The sequence below is a fragment of the Capricornis sumatraensis genome, chromosome 2 (assembly GCF_032405125.1).
Source record: "Capricornis sumatraensis isolate serow.1 chromosome 2, serow.2, whole genome shotgun sequence".
NCBI lineage: Eukaryota > Metazoa > Chordata > Mammalia > Artiodactyla > Bovidae > Capricornis > Capricornis sumatraensis.
Window position 1 is genome coordinate 152,351,830 of NC_091070.1, and position 14,562 is coordinate 152,366,391.

Below are 14,562 nucleotides of genomic sequence, written 5' to 3' on the forward strand. Positions count from 1 at the left end.
TGCTGCAGCGCCCGGCTCGGGTCCGTTGTCACGGCCCCGGGCTGCCACCCTCACGGTGAGCGCTCGGGACGGCCGCGCCCAGCCCCGGAGCGGCGCCCCGCGGGCCCCAAGCGCTGCGAGGTCCGCACCGGATAGGCAAGGGTGGAGAGCCGACCTTCCTCCGCGAGGAGTAAAGCCCCATTTCAAAACAGATAAACTGTGGGGGAAATGAAGGTGAGACTTTCCCAATCCATCCTAGATACTGTGGGAGGAAGAGCCATTCATTTTGACCAGTGTTCATATCCTCTTCTTGCTTCCCCCGCCTCCGTCCCCCAATTTAAGGCCTTCTTTCTGGATCGTGGAATTATGGGGCGCATGGGGGAGGGGGAGCAGTAAACGATTTTCATACCACCCGAAAGACATTTCTTTATTCATTCCCAAAGCTCATCTGAAGGTGTTGCTATTCTCCAAGTAGGTTCTGAGTCGTTATCTGACCAGCTAGGTGTCTGGTTATAAATTCAAGCCTCTGGCAATCCCTGGTCTTTTTTCTGTCCCTCTGGTTTTTTCCTTTACAAGAAGATTGTGTAAATAGAATCATGTAGTATTCAACTTCTAGCTTCTGGCTTCTTTCTTTTAGCATGATGTATCTGAGACTCAACTATATTGTTACATATATTGTTTTATTATTATTATTATTCGTCCTTTGTTAGATGGATGTACCATACTTGCTTATGGAACAGTTCACAGTTGAGGTATATTTGAGTTTTTTCCCAGTTTTTGGTGGTTATGAATAAAGTCACTGATGTAAAGTTTTTGGTGGGAAGATGTAAGTTTTCGTTTCACTTGGGTTAACACTTTGAAGTGGGATTGCTGGGTCAGGTAGGTATGCATTTAACTTTATAGGAAACTATCAAACTGGTTTCCAGAGTGGCTGCAAGTTTAATTCACACTAGCAATGTGTGAGAGTTATTGTTAGGTCCTATTCTTGAGAGCACTTAATAGTGTTAAAAAAAAAATTCCTGATTTTAGCCATTCTAAGAGTTGTGTAATGTGGTATCTCATTGAAATTTGTATTCACATTTCCCCAATAATAATAATGTTGGGAATCTTTATATACTTGCGTGCCACTTGAATATATTATTCTTATCAAAGCAGCTGTCCAAATCTTTTACTGACTTTTTGGAAAAGTGAGTTGCTTATTTTCTTACTGAGTTTGAAAGTTCCTTATGTATTTTGGATACAAATGCTTTATCATACATCATGTGATTTGCAAATATTTTCCCAGTCTATCTTTTCATTTTTAAGGACTTCTGAAGAGCACAATTTCTTAAGTTTGATTTTATCCTATTTATCACTTTTCTTTTATATGTAGTAGTTTTGGTCTTGCATGTGAGAAATCTCTACCTAAGTTAAGGTCAGCAAGTGCCCCCCCAACCTGTGTTTCCTTCTAAAAAATTTATTTTATGTTTTGTATTTAGGTCTATAATTCATTTTGAGTTAATTTTTGCATAAGATGCAAAGTATGGGTTGACATTGATGTTTCCCATGTAGATATCCAATTATTTTGGTATCATTTGTTGAAAAGAATATTCTTCGTCTATTAAATTGCCTTTGCACCTCTGTTGAAAATCACTTTATATGTGGGACTATATTTGAACCCTCTAGTCTGTTTCATTGATCTATATGTCTGTATTTTCTGCAGTATCAGTCAGTTCAGTTCAGTCGCTCAGTCGTGTCCGACTCTTTGCGACCCCATGAATCGCAGCACGCCAGGCCTCCCTGTCCATCACCAACTCCCGGAGTTCACTCAGACTCACGTCCATCGAGTCAGTGATGCCATCCAGCCATCTCATCCTCTGTCGTCCCCTTCTCCTCCTGCCCCCAATCCCTCCCAGCATCAGAGTCTTTTCCAGTGAGTCAACTCTTCGCATGAGGTGGCCAAAGTACTGGAGTTTCAGCTTTAGCATCATTCCTTCCAAGGAAATCCTAGGGTTGATCTCCTTCAGAATGGACTGGTTGGATCTCCTTGCAGGCCAAGGGACTCTCAAGAGTCTTCTTCTGCAGTATACACTTGCCTTTTTTGTGGCTGTGCGATGAGCCATGCAGGGTTTTAGTAACCTGGTCTGTGCTCCCTGCATTGGGGGACAGGTATGATTGTCAGGGAAATCCCAATATGCACTTGTCAAAAGTAGTAAAGTAATATAGTAAGTCTACGACTCATGTGGTATGAGTCCTTCAGCTTTGTTCTTCTTTATCAAAATTGTTTTGGCTAGTTACTTTTCCATACAGATTTTAGTATTAGCTTGTCAATTTTGACAAAAATTGTTGATTGGAATCCATTGAATCTGTTAATCAATTTTGAGATAACTAATATTTTAACAATATTGAGTTATTCAGAACATTGTTGTTCAGTTGCTAAGTGATATCCTACTCTTTGCAGCCTCAGGGACTGCAGCTCGCCAGGATTCCCATATACATACATCTCTCCAGTTATTTAGAATCTTCTTTGATTTATTTTATCAGTGTTTCATAGTTTTAAACATACAGATACTGGATGTATTTTGTAAGATTTATAGCTAAGTATTTCTTTTTAAAAATACATTATTATAAATGTTATTTTTTCAATTCTAGGTACTTACATGATTTTTTTTTTTTTGTCTTAGATCCTGGACCTTGCTAAATTTACTTTTTAGTGCTGGTAGCTTTTTGAAAAATTCTTTGGGATGTTCTATATAGATCATCATGTCATTTGTGAATAGAGACAGTTTTATTTCTTCCTTTCCAATATGTTTGCCTTTTTTCTTCACTTATTACACTAACTAGGACCTCCAATACAATACTGAGTAGAAATAGTTAATTTTTACTTTGTTCTCAGTCATAAGGGGAAATCAGTTATGTACTATTAAGCATACTATTAGCTTAAGTTGTTTTTTTTTCCCATGCTGCACAGTTTTTGGGATCTTAGTACTGGGACCAGGGATTGAACCTGCACGCTTAGCAGTGAAAGCGGGGAGTCCTAACCACTGGACCACCAGCGAATTCCCTGAAGATTTTTTTTTTTAAGATGCTATTTATCATATTGAGGAAGTTCCTTTTTATATCTAGTTTCTGAGAGGTTTTTTTCTTTTTCTTCTCCCCACAATGGGGGTTGAATTTTGTAGAAGGTTTTTCTGTTTCTCTGGAGATAATCATAATTTTTCCTTTTTAATCTACTGATGTGGTTATCTATAAATTTTTTGTGTTGGACCAGTCATTCATTCCCAGGATAAATCCCAGTTGATCATGAAATAGTGTATTTTTAATATATTGCTGAAATCAGCTTGCTAATATTTGGTTGATGATTTTTGCATCTATATTTTTCTTATATTATGGAATAATGTATATAAAATTGGTATTATTTGTTCCTTAAATGTTTGGTAGAATTCTGCAAAAAAGCATGTAGGCCTAGAGTTGTTATTATTGTTTAAATTCTTTTTTAAAGGGTTTAAAATACAATTCAATTTACTTAATACTTACAGAACTATTCATACGATCTATTTCCTCTTTGACAGTTTGTATTTTTTAAGAGTTTTATCCATTTCTTGTAAGTTGTTGAATCACTGGCCATAGAGTTCTTCATAATATGTCCTTGTTATTTCTTGAATGTCTGCAGATCTGTGTGTGTGTGTGTATCTGTAATATTCTCTTTCACACTTGACATTTGCAATTTGCATCTTCTCATTTTTATATGGGAGGTCTGGATAGAGGGCTTATCAATTTTATTGTCTTTTTTTAAAAAAGAAACAGCCTTTGGTTTCCTTGATTTCTCTCTCTCTCCCTTTTTTTTTTTTTGCTTAAGATTTCATTTAAATTTAAATGTAAATGATTTCTCCTCTTCCTATTCTTTCTTCTGCTTTAGATTTGATTTTTCTAGTTTCTTAAAGTAGAAACTTCAGTAACTGATTTGAGATTTTTCTTCTGTTTTAACATAAACACTGAATTTATTCTCCTCTAAATGCCACTTTCACTGCATCCCATAAATTTTAATGTGTTGCATTTTAACTTTCATACAATTCAAAATACGTTCTAATTATTCTTGTGATTTTTCTCTTTTAAGATGGGTTATTTAGAAAAGCTTAATTTCCAAATATTTTGCAGATATCTTTTTAGTATTAATTTCTACTTTAAATCTGGTGTGATGCATTGGAGAAGGAAATGACAACCCACTCCAGTGTTCTTGCCTGGAGAATCCCAGGGATGGGGGAGCCTGGTGGGCTGCCATCTATGGGGTCGCACAGAGTCGGACACAACTGAAGCAACTTAGCAGCAGCAGCTTATGAACTATGTATTCATGTAAATTTGTCAAGGTTTGCTTTATCCCTCTAAATATAGTCTATTTGGTGAATGTTCCAACTGCATTTGAAAAGTGTATTCTGCTGTTTTTAGTGAGAGTGTAACATTAATGTCAGTTAGTTAAAGATGGTTAGCAGTGTTGTTCAGGACCATTAGATCTTTACTGACTTTCTGCCTACTGTTCTATCAAATGCTGAGAGAAGAATGGTGAAATCTGTCTGTAATGGTGGACTTGCCCATTTCTCTTCTGTCAGTGCTACCAGTTTTGCTTTAGCCAGTTACCTTTTGGAGCATTTATAAACAATAAAAATGAATTTAATAATTACTTTCATTGAAGGGAAAAGAAGAAGGGGGCAGCAGAGGATGAGAGATGGTTAGATGGCATCACTGACTCAGTGGACTAAAATTGAGCAAACTCTGGGAGGTAGTGGAGTACAGAGGAGCCTGGCATGCTACAGTCCATGGGGCCACAGAGTCAGACATGAGTTAGTGACTGAACGACAACAAATGCCATATCTGGTGTTCTTCATTCATTGTACAGATACAGGTGAGACCTCTAGAATCACATCCCTTTTACCAGAAGAACCTCCTTTAACATTTGTTGTAGTGAAGGTCTGCTGGCAATAAATTCTTTCACTTTTTGTTTGCTTGAAAAAGTATTTCTCTTTCAATTTTGATAACATTTCCAATAGATACAGAATTCTAGTTGACAGGGTTTTGTTTTAGAACTTTAAAGACGTTACTCCACTCATGATTTTTATAATTCCTGATGAAATTTGTAAGTTTGCTGTATTCTTTTCTTCTTTCCTCTCTATTGTGTTATTTTTCCTTTGGGTGCCTCAAGATTTTTTCAGCAGTTTAAATATGATATATCTAGTGTTTTTTTTTTTTAATCTTATTTAGCATTCTCTGAGCTTCTTGATTTGTGCTTTTGAGCCTGTCATTATGTTAGACAATAGAAAATACATTAATATATTGGTCTTTGCCTTTGGTTCCTGACAGATAGAACCTGAAACCCTTGTAATTTTCTAAGTGATAAGAGCACTAAGAGCATGTGTTAGTCTAATATTTGGTTTCTGACTCATATCTGACACAGGGCTCTTAAAACCCTTGTAAACTTCTAGTGATAAGAGCCCCAGGAGGATCTTTTGTTTTAATGAGGACATTCTGAGTGGGCTCCGGAATGGCTCCAGGTGGGGGCTGGTCACCAGAAAGATCAAAATGTGATTAAAAGCTTGGAATTTTCAGCTCTACCTCCCTCCTCCAAAGGGGAAAGAGACTGGAAATGGAGCTAATAACTGATCGTGCCTCTGTGATGAAGGCGTTTGGGGAACTTCCAGGTTGGTGAACATATCTCCGTACAGGAAGGTGATGCACCTCCAATTCCACAGGGACAGAAACTACTGTGCTTGGGGCCCTGCCAGACCTTGCCCTGTGTGTCTCATCATCTGGTTCTTCATTTGTGTCCTTTACTATAGCCTTTAATAGACTGGTAAACATAAATGTGTCCTTGAGTTCTATAGCTGCTCTAGCAAATATCTGAATCCATGGGAATCTCATTTGTCTACCTCAGACAAGCTGTGGGTAATGTAGGGATCTGCTACTTATGATTGGCATCTGAAATGTGTATCAGTCTTGTGGGACTGAGCCATGGGATCTGATACTATCTCCAGGTGGATATCAATACATTAAGAATTGAGTTAAATTATAGGACACCTAGATGAGGTCACAGAGAATTGTTCATTTGTAGGGAATCCCACACACATTTGGTGATTAGACACACAGCAGGAAGAGCTGAGGGTTTTTCTCTACTAAAGAGAAGGAAAAACTAATTTTTCTTTTTTCTCAATACAAATTAATTTTAGAGAATTCTCAGCTGATGTCCCTTCAAATATTTCTCCATTCCCATTCTCTCGTCTCTTTCTGAGATTCCATTTAGACATATGTTAGACTTTAATATTGCCCGACAGCTTTTGGATATTCTGTTGTGTTGGTCCTACCATGCACCACTTTTTTAGGTTCTTTGCTTTTTTGTTTGAGTAATTTCTTTTAATCTAAACTCAGCTTCACTGATTCTTTCCTTGGCTGTGTTGATTCTATTGATGAGGCCTTCAAAGTCATTCCTCGTAACTATTACCATGTTTTTTATTTTCTAGCACTTGTGTTTTCTTTTTCCTATAATTTCTATTGAAATTACCTATCTGATCAACACATTGTCTATTTTTCCTCTACAGCTTGTAATAATAATAGTCATTTAAAATTTTCTGATAGTCAACTGTGTGTCATCTTTAAGTCTGATTCTGTTGATTGCTTTGTCTCTTAACAGTAGGATTTTTTTTTCCTTGCTTCTTTTTAATGCCTCATAATTTTTTGTTGAAAGACATTTTGTATAAAGCAAGAGACAAAAGTATATATATATATTTAAGCTTGGAAATGGACAGTTTTTTCTTTTGCTAGCCTTAACTGTGGAGGTGAAATCAATCTAGGCAGAAGTTGAGCTGGAATTGAATTTTATTGTTGCTACAGTTATCCTAAGCACACCGCAGATTTTTAATAGTCTCTGGTGGTACCATGAGGATAGATCTTGGTTTGCCAGTGACTTTTTTCTCGACAGCTGCTACATGCTTGCCTTTAAGTCTTTATGCTTAGTGTTATACTCTGTGCTCTTGCACCTCTGTTTGCAGTAGACTGCTTTTACTTGTTACTGAATGCATTTTATCCTAATGGTAAGAAGTGCAGGGAAGTGAGGAGCATTCTCTGCTGTCCTATAATTAAGCCACGTCAGCAGGTACTATGTCTTTGGATATCAGTGATGCCTTCTCAATGATCCTTCCCTGCCCTCAGTGATAGGATATCTCTAATGGTCTGAACCCACAATGGAGTTCCTGCACATCTCCCAAGATTTCAAGTTTTAATTCTATTTCCTTTCCACCGGTTGCAGGGGGTCTTCATATATGCCCTAAAATTGTTAAGAGTTTGCTAGTCTTCCTCCAGAAGCTTAAGCTTTATAATTTTTAGGGAAAATGGGGGAAAAGGTTCTGGGCAGTCTTTGTGCTTTTCCTGCATCTGCTGCTCTGCTCTTCTAGGCCTGCATCAAGAGGATGGCTTACTCAGAACCCTCATCCTGTCCTGTCCCCTCCTAAATCTTTTCTGTAAGTACTGAGGAGGTCTGTGGAGAAGAGCCTGAAAGTGATTACAAATTTCTGTTGTGCTCCCAAAGGTTTTATATTCTCAAGCTAGCACACACCCAGACTTTAGCAATTTGTTACAACTTTCAGATGATCTGTTATTGTTGTTGCCAGGTTATGTAGCATTTGGTGGTATTAAAAGACACTTACTCCTTGGAAGGAAAGTTATGACCAATGTAGATAACATATTAAAAAGCAGAGACATAACTTTGCCAACAAAGGTCAGTCTAGTCAAGGCTATGGTTTTTCCAGTGGTCATGTAAGAGTTGGACTGTGAAGAAAGCTGAGTGCTGAAGAATTGATGCTTTTGAACTGTGGTGTTGGAGAAGACTCTTGAGAGTCCCTTGGACTGCAAGGAGATCCAACCAGTCCATTCTAAAGGAGATCAGCCGTGGGATTTCTTTGGAAGGACTGATGCTAAAGCTGAAACTCCAATACTTTGGCCACTTCATGCAAAGAGTTGACTCACTGGAAAAGACCCTGATGCTGGGAGGGATTGGGGGCAGGAGGAGAAGGGGATGACAGAGGATGAGATGGCTGGATGGCATCACCGACTTGGACATGAGTTTGAGTGAACTCCGGGAGTTGGTGATGGACGGGGAGGCCTGGCGTGCTGCGATTGATGGGGTCGCAAAGAGTTGGACACGACTGAGCGACTGAACTGACCTCAGGTAAGCCAGTGCTTATGTCATGTCTCTCCTTTGGTGCATTTATCTTCTTAACTTTCAGGTAACCCTGCAATATTAGCCCTCAGATTAATGTAAGAAAAGTTGCAAATGTAAAGACTTCTGGCTTTTTAATTCATTGTAATGATGTGAGAAGTGCTTTTCCCATTTTCTAGATCCCAAGTAGAAGCCTGATTCCCCAATTTTAGAAAATTTAGATATAAGTGACATATAACATTGTATTAGTTTTAAGTGTACAACACAATGACCTGGTATTTGTATATATTGTGAAATGATTACCAGTGTTATTTTTTTTTAGTTTTGAGTATTACCTTTTTTACACTGACATTTTAAATGACATAAAGTTATATCCAGTCATAAGAGAAATAGAATTTGCATATATTTTATCCAGTGTATTTTTCGCTTTTATTTATGTCATATATGTAGTATGTAGCTTTGTGTACATACCACCAAAGTCAAACTCCATTACCCCAAGGACACCTCACATTGCTCTGTAATAACCATAACCTTGTCCCTAATCTTTGTTGACCACTAATTTGTCCTCCACTGCCAAAATTTTGACATTTCAAAAGTGTTATATAAATGAAATCATACAGTATATGACCTTAGGGCATTTTTTTCCTACTCAGGATAATAATTCCTTATAAATTCAAGTTATTGTATATATCAATAATTCTTTTTTTTTTTTTGCTGAGTAGTATTCCACCATATGTATATACTGAGGATATGGCAACCTACTCCAGTACTCTCGCCTAGAAAATCCCATGGGCGGAGGAGCCTGATGTCCATGGGGTCACAGAGTCGGACATGACTGAGAGACTTCACTTTAAACATTTACCTATTAAATGACATCTGAGTGGTTTCCAGTTTTTCACTATTACAGAAATAGTTACTGTGAACATTTATGTACAGGTTTTTGTGTGAATGTAAGTTATCATTTATCTTAAATGCCCAGTACAATTGCTGCGTCATATGGCTTTGCATGTTTTATTTGTAAGAAACTGAAAACTGGTTTCTACATCGGCTGTACCATTACATTTCCATGAGCAATGTATGAGTGGCCCAGTTTTTCTCCATTCTTACCAGCATTCTTGCCACTATTTTTCTTTTTTAACCTTTCTGATAGGTGTACAGTGGTATCTCATTGTGGTTTATATGTATGTCACCGATGGCCAGTGATGGTGAACATGCTTTCATGTGTGTATGCCATATGTATATTCTCTTTGAGTAAATTTTATGTCTTTTTGCCCACTTTCTAGTTAAACTTTTTAGTTGTTTGGAGAGTTCTTTATTGTATTTATTTTTGTCAGATAAGTGGTTTCCAAATTCTTGTTCCTAATCTGTAGCTTTTCATAGGACAAAAGCTTTCATTTTAAGAGATCCAATTTATCAATCTCTCATTTATGGATCATGCTTTTGGTATGAAGTCTAAAAGAAAATCTTTCTAACCATAGCGCCTTAAGATTTTTTTTCCTGTTAGTTTTATGGTTTATTTTACACTTCAGTTCAAGATGCATTTTGAGTTAATTTTTGCATAAAATTTGAGATTTAGGTTGAGATTGTTCTGGGTTGGTTTTTTTTTTTTTTTGCTTATGGATATCTAGTTGTCTGAGCACCATTTGTTGTAAAGACTATCCTTCCTTTCTCCCTCCACTGAATTGCACCTCTGTCAAAAATCAATTGTGTAGATTTTTATGGTTCAACTTCTAGGTTATTTATTTTAGTCCCCTGATCTCTGGTTTCTTGATTACTGTAGCTTTATAGGAAGTCTTAATATCACACAGAATGATTCATGTCATTCTTTTTCGGGTCAATATTTAATTATTTTAGTCCTCGTCCCATTCCATATACATTTTAGAATAAACGTCTATGAAAAACTGTTGGGTTTTTGATAGGGTGTGCTTTTGAGAACTGACATTTTACTCTGTTGTCACTAATTTAGGTCTTTCTCCTTTGATTTGTTCATAAGCATTTTGTACTTTACAGCATACAGTTCCTGTATGTTTTCTTAAGTGTATACCTAGATATTCCATTTTTTAAGTTTTCACATTCTCTTTAGCATATAGAGATCAGATTTTTGTATGTTGACTTTGTATCCTGTGACCCTGCTTAAATCACTTATTTAACTATGGTTTAACATTTCTTGGGATTTTTTTTGTGTAGAAAGTCACATGCAAAAATTCATTAGCTATTCAGTTCAGTTCAGTCACTCAGTCATGTCTGACTCTTTGCGACCCCATGAATCACAGCATGCCAGGCCAGCCTCGCTGTCCATCACCAACTCCTGGAGTTCACTCAAACTCACGTCCATCGAGTCAGTGATGCCATCCAGCCATCTCATCCTCTGTCGTCCCCTTCTCCTCCTGCTCCCAATCCCTCCCAGCATCAGAGTCTTTCCCAATGAGTCAACTCTTCACATGAGGTGGCCAAAGTACTGGAGTTTCAGCTTTAGCATCATTCCTTCCAAAGAACACCCAGGGCTGATCTCCATTAGCTATTACTGAAAGCTAAATTTATTTAGAAACTGTTTAACATTATAGTTACCCCCCAAAATAGTGTATGGTGAAATACTGCAGCCATTTTCCTTAAAACTGGAATTATAAATGATTCCTGCTTCCATTATTTAATATTTTGGAAAATTAAAGCTAAAGAAATTTAAGGAAAAAAAACACACCGAAAACAAGAGTTTTATTCATTTCCAATTTGTATGACTTGGGTTTTGGGGTTGATAATTCTTTCCATACATTGTGGGATTTGGTTTGCTAGTGTTTTGCTGAAGATGAGAGATAACAGTTTGCAGCTTTTACTTATTTTTGGTACTGTCTTTGATTTTACTGTCAGGGTAATACTGGCCTCATTGCTGCTGCTGCTGCTGCTGCTGCTGCTGCTGCTAAGTCGCTTCAGTGGTGTCCAACTCTGTGCGACCCCACAGACGGCAGCCCACCAGGCTCTGCCGTCCCTGGGATTCTCCAGGCAAGAACACTAGAGTGGGTTGCCATTTCCTTCTCGGGAAATATCCTTGTTGATAGAATTTGTCCTATTGACAAAAATACAGAATAGGCCTATTTCTGGAAGAGACATTTTCTGAAATAGATTTTTTTCCTGTAAGAGTATCTTTTACATTGGTACTAATCCTTTAAATGGTTGGTATAATTTTTCAGTGAAATCATATGGGCTTGGTGATTTTTTTCAGAAGCTATTAATTATGAATTAAAAAATTTTAATGGTATACAGCTATTTAGATGATTTCATTTTGAGCTTTGATGGTTATATTTTTTGAGGAATTGGTCCATTTTTTCAAATTTATGAATATAAAGTTATTTGTAGTATCCCCTTTTATCTTTTTAGTGACTGTAGGATCTGTAGTGATTTGTGCCTTTTTCTTGGAGGTTTATGCCTTTCTCTAACCAATTTCGTGGCTGCAGAGCAGGCAATAAGATTAATAAAGACGAGTTTTGCCAAGTAATTCAACAAAGAATGGAGCAACAGAGTTGAGAGTATATGCAAGGGAGCGATTATTAATAATAATATACTATAGACTCTGGGTAAGTGAGGGAGAGAGGGGAGAAATACTATGAAAGACACTAGGATTAAAGGACTGTTATTGCTAGAGTCACGGCCTATCCAAAGTAAGAAGAGATAAGAGCAATTATTGAGGAATTAGGACGCTTGAAATTGAGACTAAGAAGAGTTACAGTTGTTGGCAATGACAAGGGAGTGGCTAAAGTTGAGGAGCTGTCAAGATCATTAGCAGAGAACTCAAGGGACTGAGAAGTTGTCAACTAAGAGAGTGACAGTGAAACAGAGACTAAGATCTCTGGGGAATAAGGAGGAGTGAACCAGGGGTGCTAAGTGACTATGGGTAGTACTGTCTGATGATCATGAAAAACTTAAAACCTGGGGTATTTAGGGAAGGAAAGAATAGTCTGCAAGTAGCACTACAAAGGCAAGAAAACTATTAGTGAAAAAATAGGTGCTAATAGTGAGAGCCTGCAGGAGACAGCCAGGATTCAGTTAGAGCAGTGGTTCTCAAACTTCAGTGTGTATTAGTATCACTGGAGGGCTTGTTCAACTATAGGTTGCTGGCCCCCATACCAGAGGTTCTGATTTAGTGAGTCTTAAGTCTGAGAATCTGCATGTTCCCAAATGATGCTGATGAAGCTGGTCCCATGGACCACTCTTCCAGAACAACTCAAGAAAAAAAGAGGAAAAAAAAAGCAAAAAGGTTGATTATATAGATAATGTTGTTAACAAGTAAAATCCATGCAAGAAGTTAAGAGAAGTCAAGCATTTTTTTACTAAGAAATAATGTACAAATTGAGGAAGGATCAGTTATACATCAATATTTTCTCTGCAAAACTGACTTAAACAAGCCTACCAAAATTTTGTTGACTATCTACATTGTGCCAGATCTCTTACTGATTGAGCAAAGGTTAAAATGTTAAATTGGTTAAACTAAACACTGATAACCATAACATAGCTCTATGTAAGGGATGTTCCAAAGGTTTATAGAAAAACCTCAAGTAAACCATTTAATGTAAAAGGATATTAATGAAGCTGAACTTTCTTTTTGGATGTAGACAAAGATCATTCACTGAGCAGTTTTATTATTTAAAGGCAGTTGTTGAAAGAGTTAATGTGTATTTGACAGAGTAAATTCTTTAGTATTTTTATTTAGTATTTAGTATTTTTATTCTCTTAAAAATGGAAAATTTCCCATAGATCTTAAAAGCATTACATAATAAATATTTAAATGAACCAGAAAATATTGAAAGGTCTAAAGAAAAAAAACAAAACAAAACCCTATAACCCCATCACCTAGAGGTAACCACTATGCATTTCTGATGTATCTAAGACTACATATATATATATTAGAATATATAGATATATATAAATTAGACTATATATAAATATAAATTAGAATATATAGATAAGTCCATATGCTCTTTTAGGAAAATAACAATGCATACTGTTTAATATATACATACTAATTTCTTGTTTAAAAATATAGTATAATATGTATGACTATGACTTTTATTCTGGCTGTTTCATGAAGGTATCACCACCATTTCAGCCTCTAGTTGAATCGTATTTTTAAAATGGTTGACAGCTTAAAGGTATTTCAAGAAATTATCATATTGATTATAAAAATAAATAAAGCCAAGAAAACTTTCTCTTTCTCTCTACAATACATATAAACTTTGAATTTTTACTTTAGATGATACTGGAATAGTGCCTGAATGTTACAAGAGTCCAAATTTTAAAATACATGAAGCTGATATACATAATTTATACATAATTCCAACTTGAGGGTGATGAAACAAAATATTTCACAGATTTAAATACTTAGTAAAGTAAAAATTTAGACATCCATTGCTATCACATGCATATTAAGAAATGTATAGATTCTTAAAGACACATACATAATTAATATTCACTGTTATTTTGTCTCAAATTTAACATCTTTCAAACCATAGATAATAAATATACATTTTGAATATAGAACCAATAGAGAATCTTATGAAATCTGACACTCAAAGAAACCAGGTGTTATTTGTTAGAGGTTCTAAATATTTCTGAAGGCAGACAAATATCTGTTTTAAAAGTTACAAACTCATGGTGATCATTTTGTAATATACAGACATGTTGAATCACTATGTTGTACACCTGGAACTAACACAGTATTACAGATTAATTATACTTCAATTTTAAAAAGTAAATAAAATAATAAATTAACAAAACAAAACAACCCCTCTTGTAGGCCCCACATTTTGCCACCCAGAGTCATTTAAAGAAACCCAGGCAGAATCATGGCTCATTGAAACATTATTTACATTACAAAAGGGTCCTATACTCCAAAAAGAGGCCTGAACTCCATTAAAGGACAACTCCCTGTAAAAAAAAAAAAAGTTAGAAACTCAACAAGAACTCTTTTTTTGATCTCTATATCAAAACAAGAAGGGACCATCTTTGAAACAAGAAGGGACCATCTTTTGGGCTTTTCATTGCTTAGATAGGACCTATAATATATAGTAGAATATTGGTAAAATGAATAACATTTGGGAGTTTATTCAATTTTTAGGTATCCCAAACTATAAAATTTCCTATAAATTATGTCATTAAAAAAATGAACATATAGTTAACAAAAAATGTAAGTGAAAATTGTTTAATCATCTTAGAGCAGTCAAAATACAATATAAGTTGGTATCTCGGTGTTGGAAAGCAATCATTTTACCATTTGCTTTTTAATCTTTTATAATTCATTTAAGTTGATGGTTAATCAAAAAACTGAGTTGTAATCAAAGTTGTTTTCAAACATTGTCATAATGTCACTTTGAAGAGTCATATCAATGGTACCAGCCATCTGTAGAAAAGAA

The 14,562-nt window shown here is 36.1% G+C and overlaps 1 protein-coding gene across 1 annotated transcript in view; it reads right to left on the bottom strand.

Annotated features, from left to right (window-relative positions):
* Positions 1-14,465: 14,465 nt before the first annotated feature.
* Positions 14,466-14,562, bottom strand: part of BRDT (bromodomain testis associated) — a 42,382-nt gene continuing 42,285 nt past the window's right edge. The window contains exon 17 of the mRNA XM_068964423.1: positions 14,466-14,549. Coding sequence (XP_068820524.1) covers positions 14,466-14,549 — 84 coding nt within the window. The remainder of the gene's footprint in view (positions 14,550-14,562) is intronic.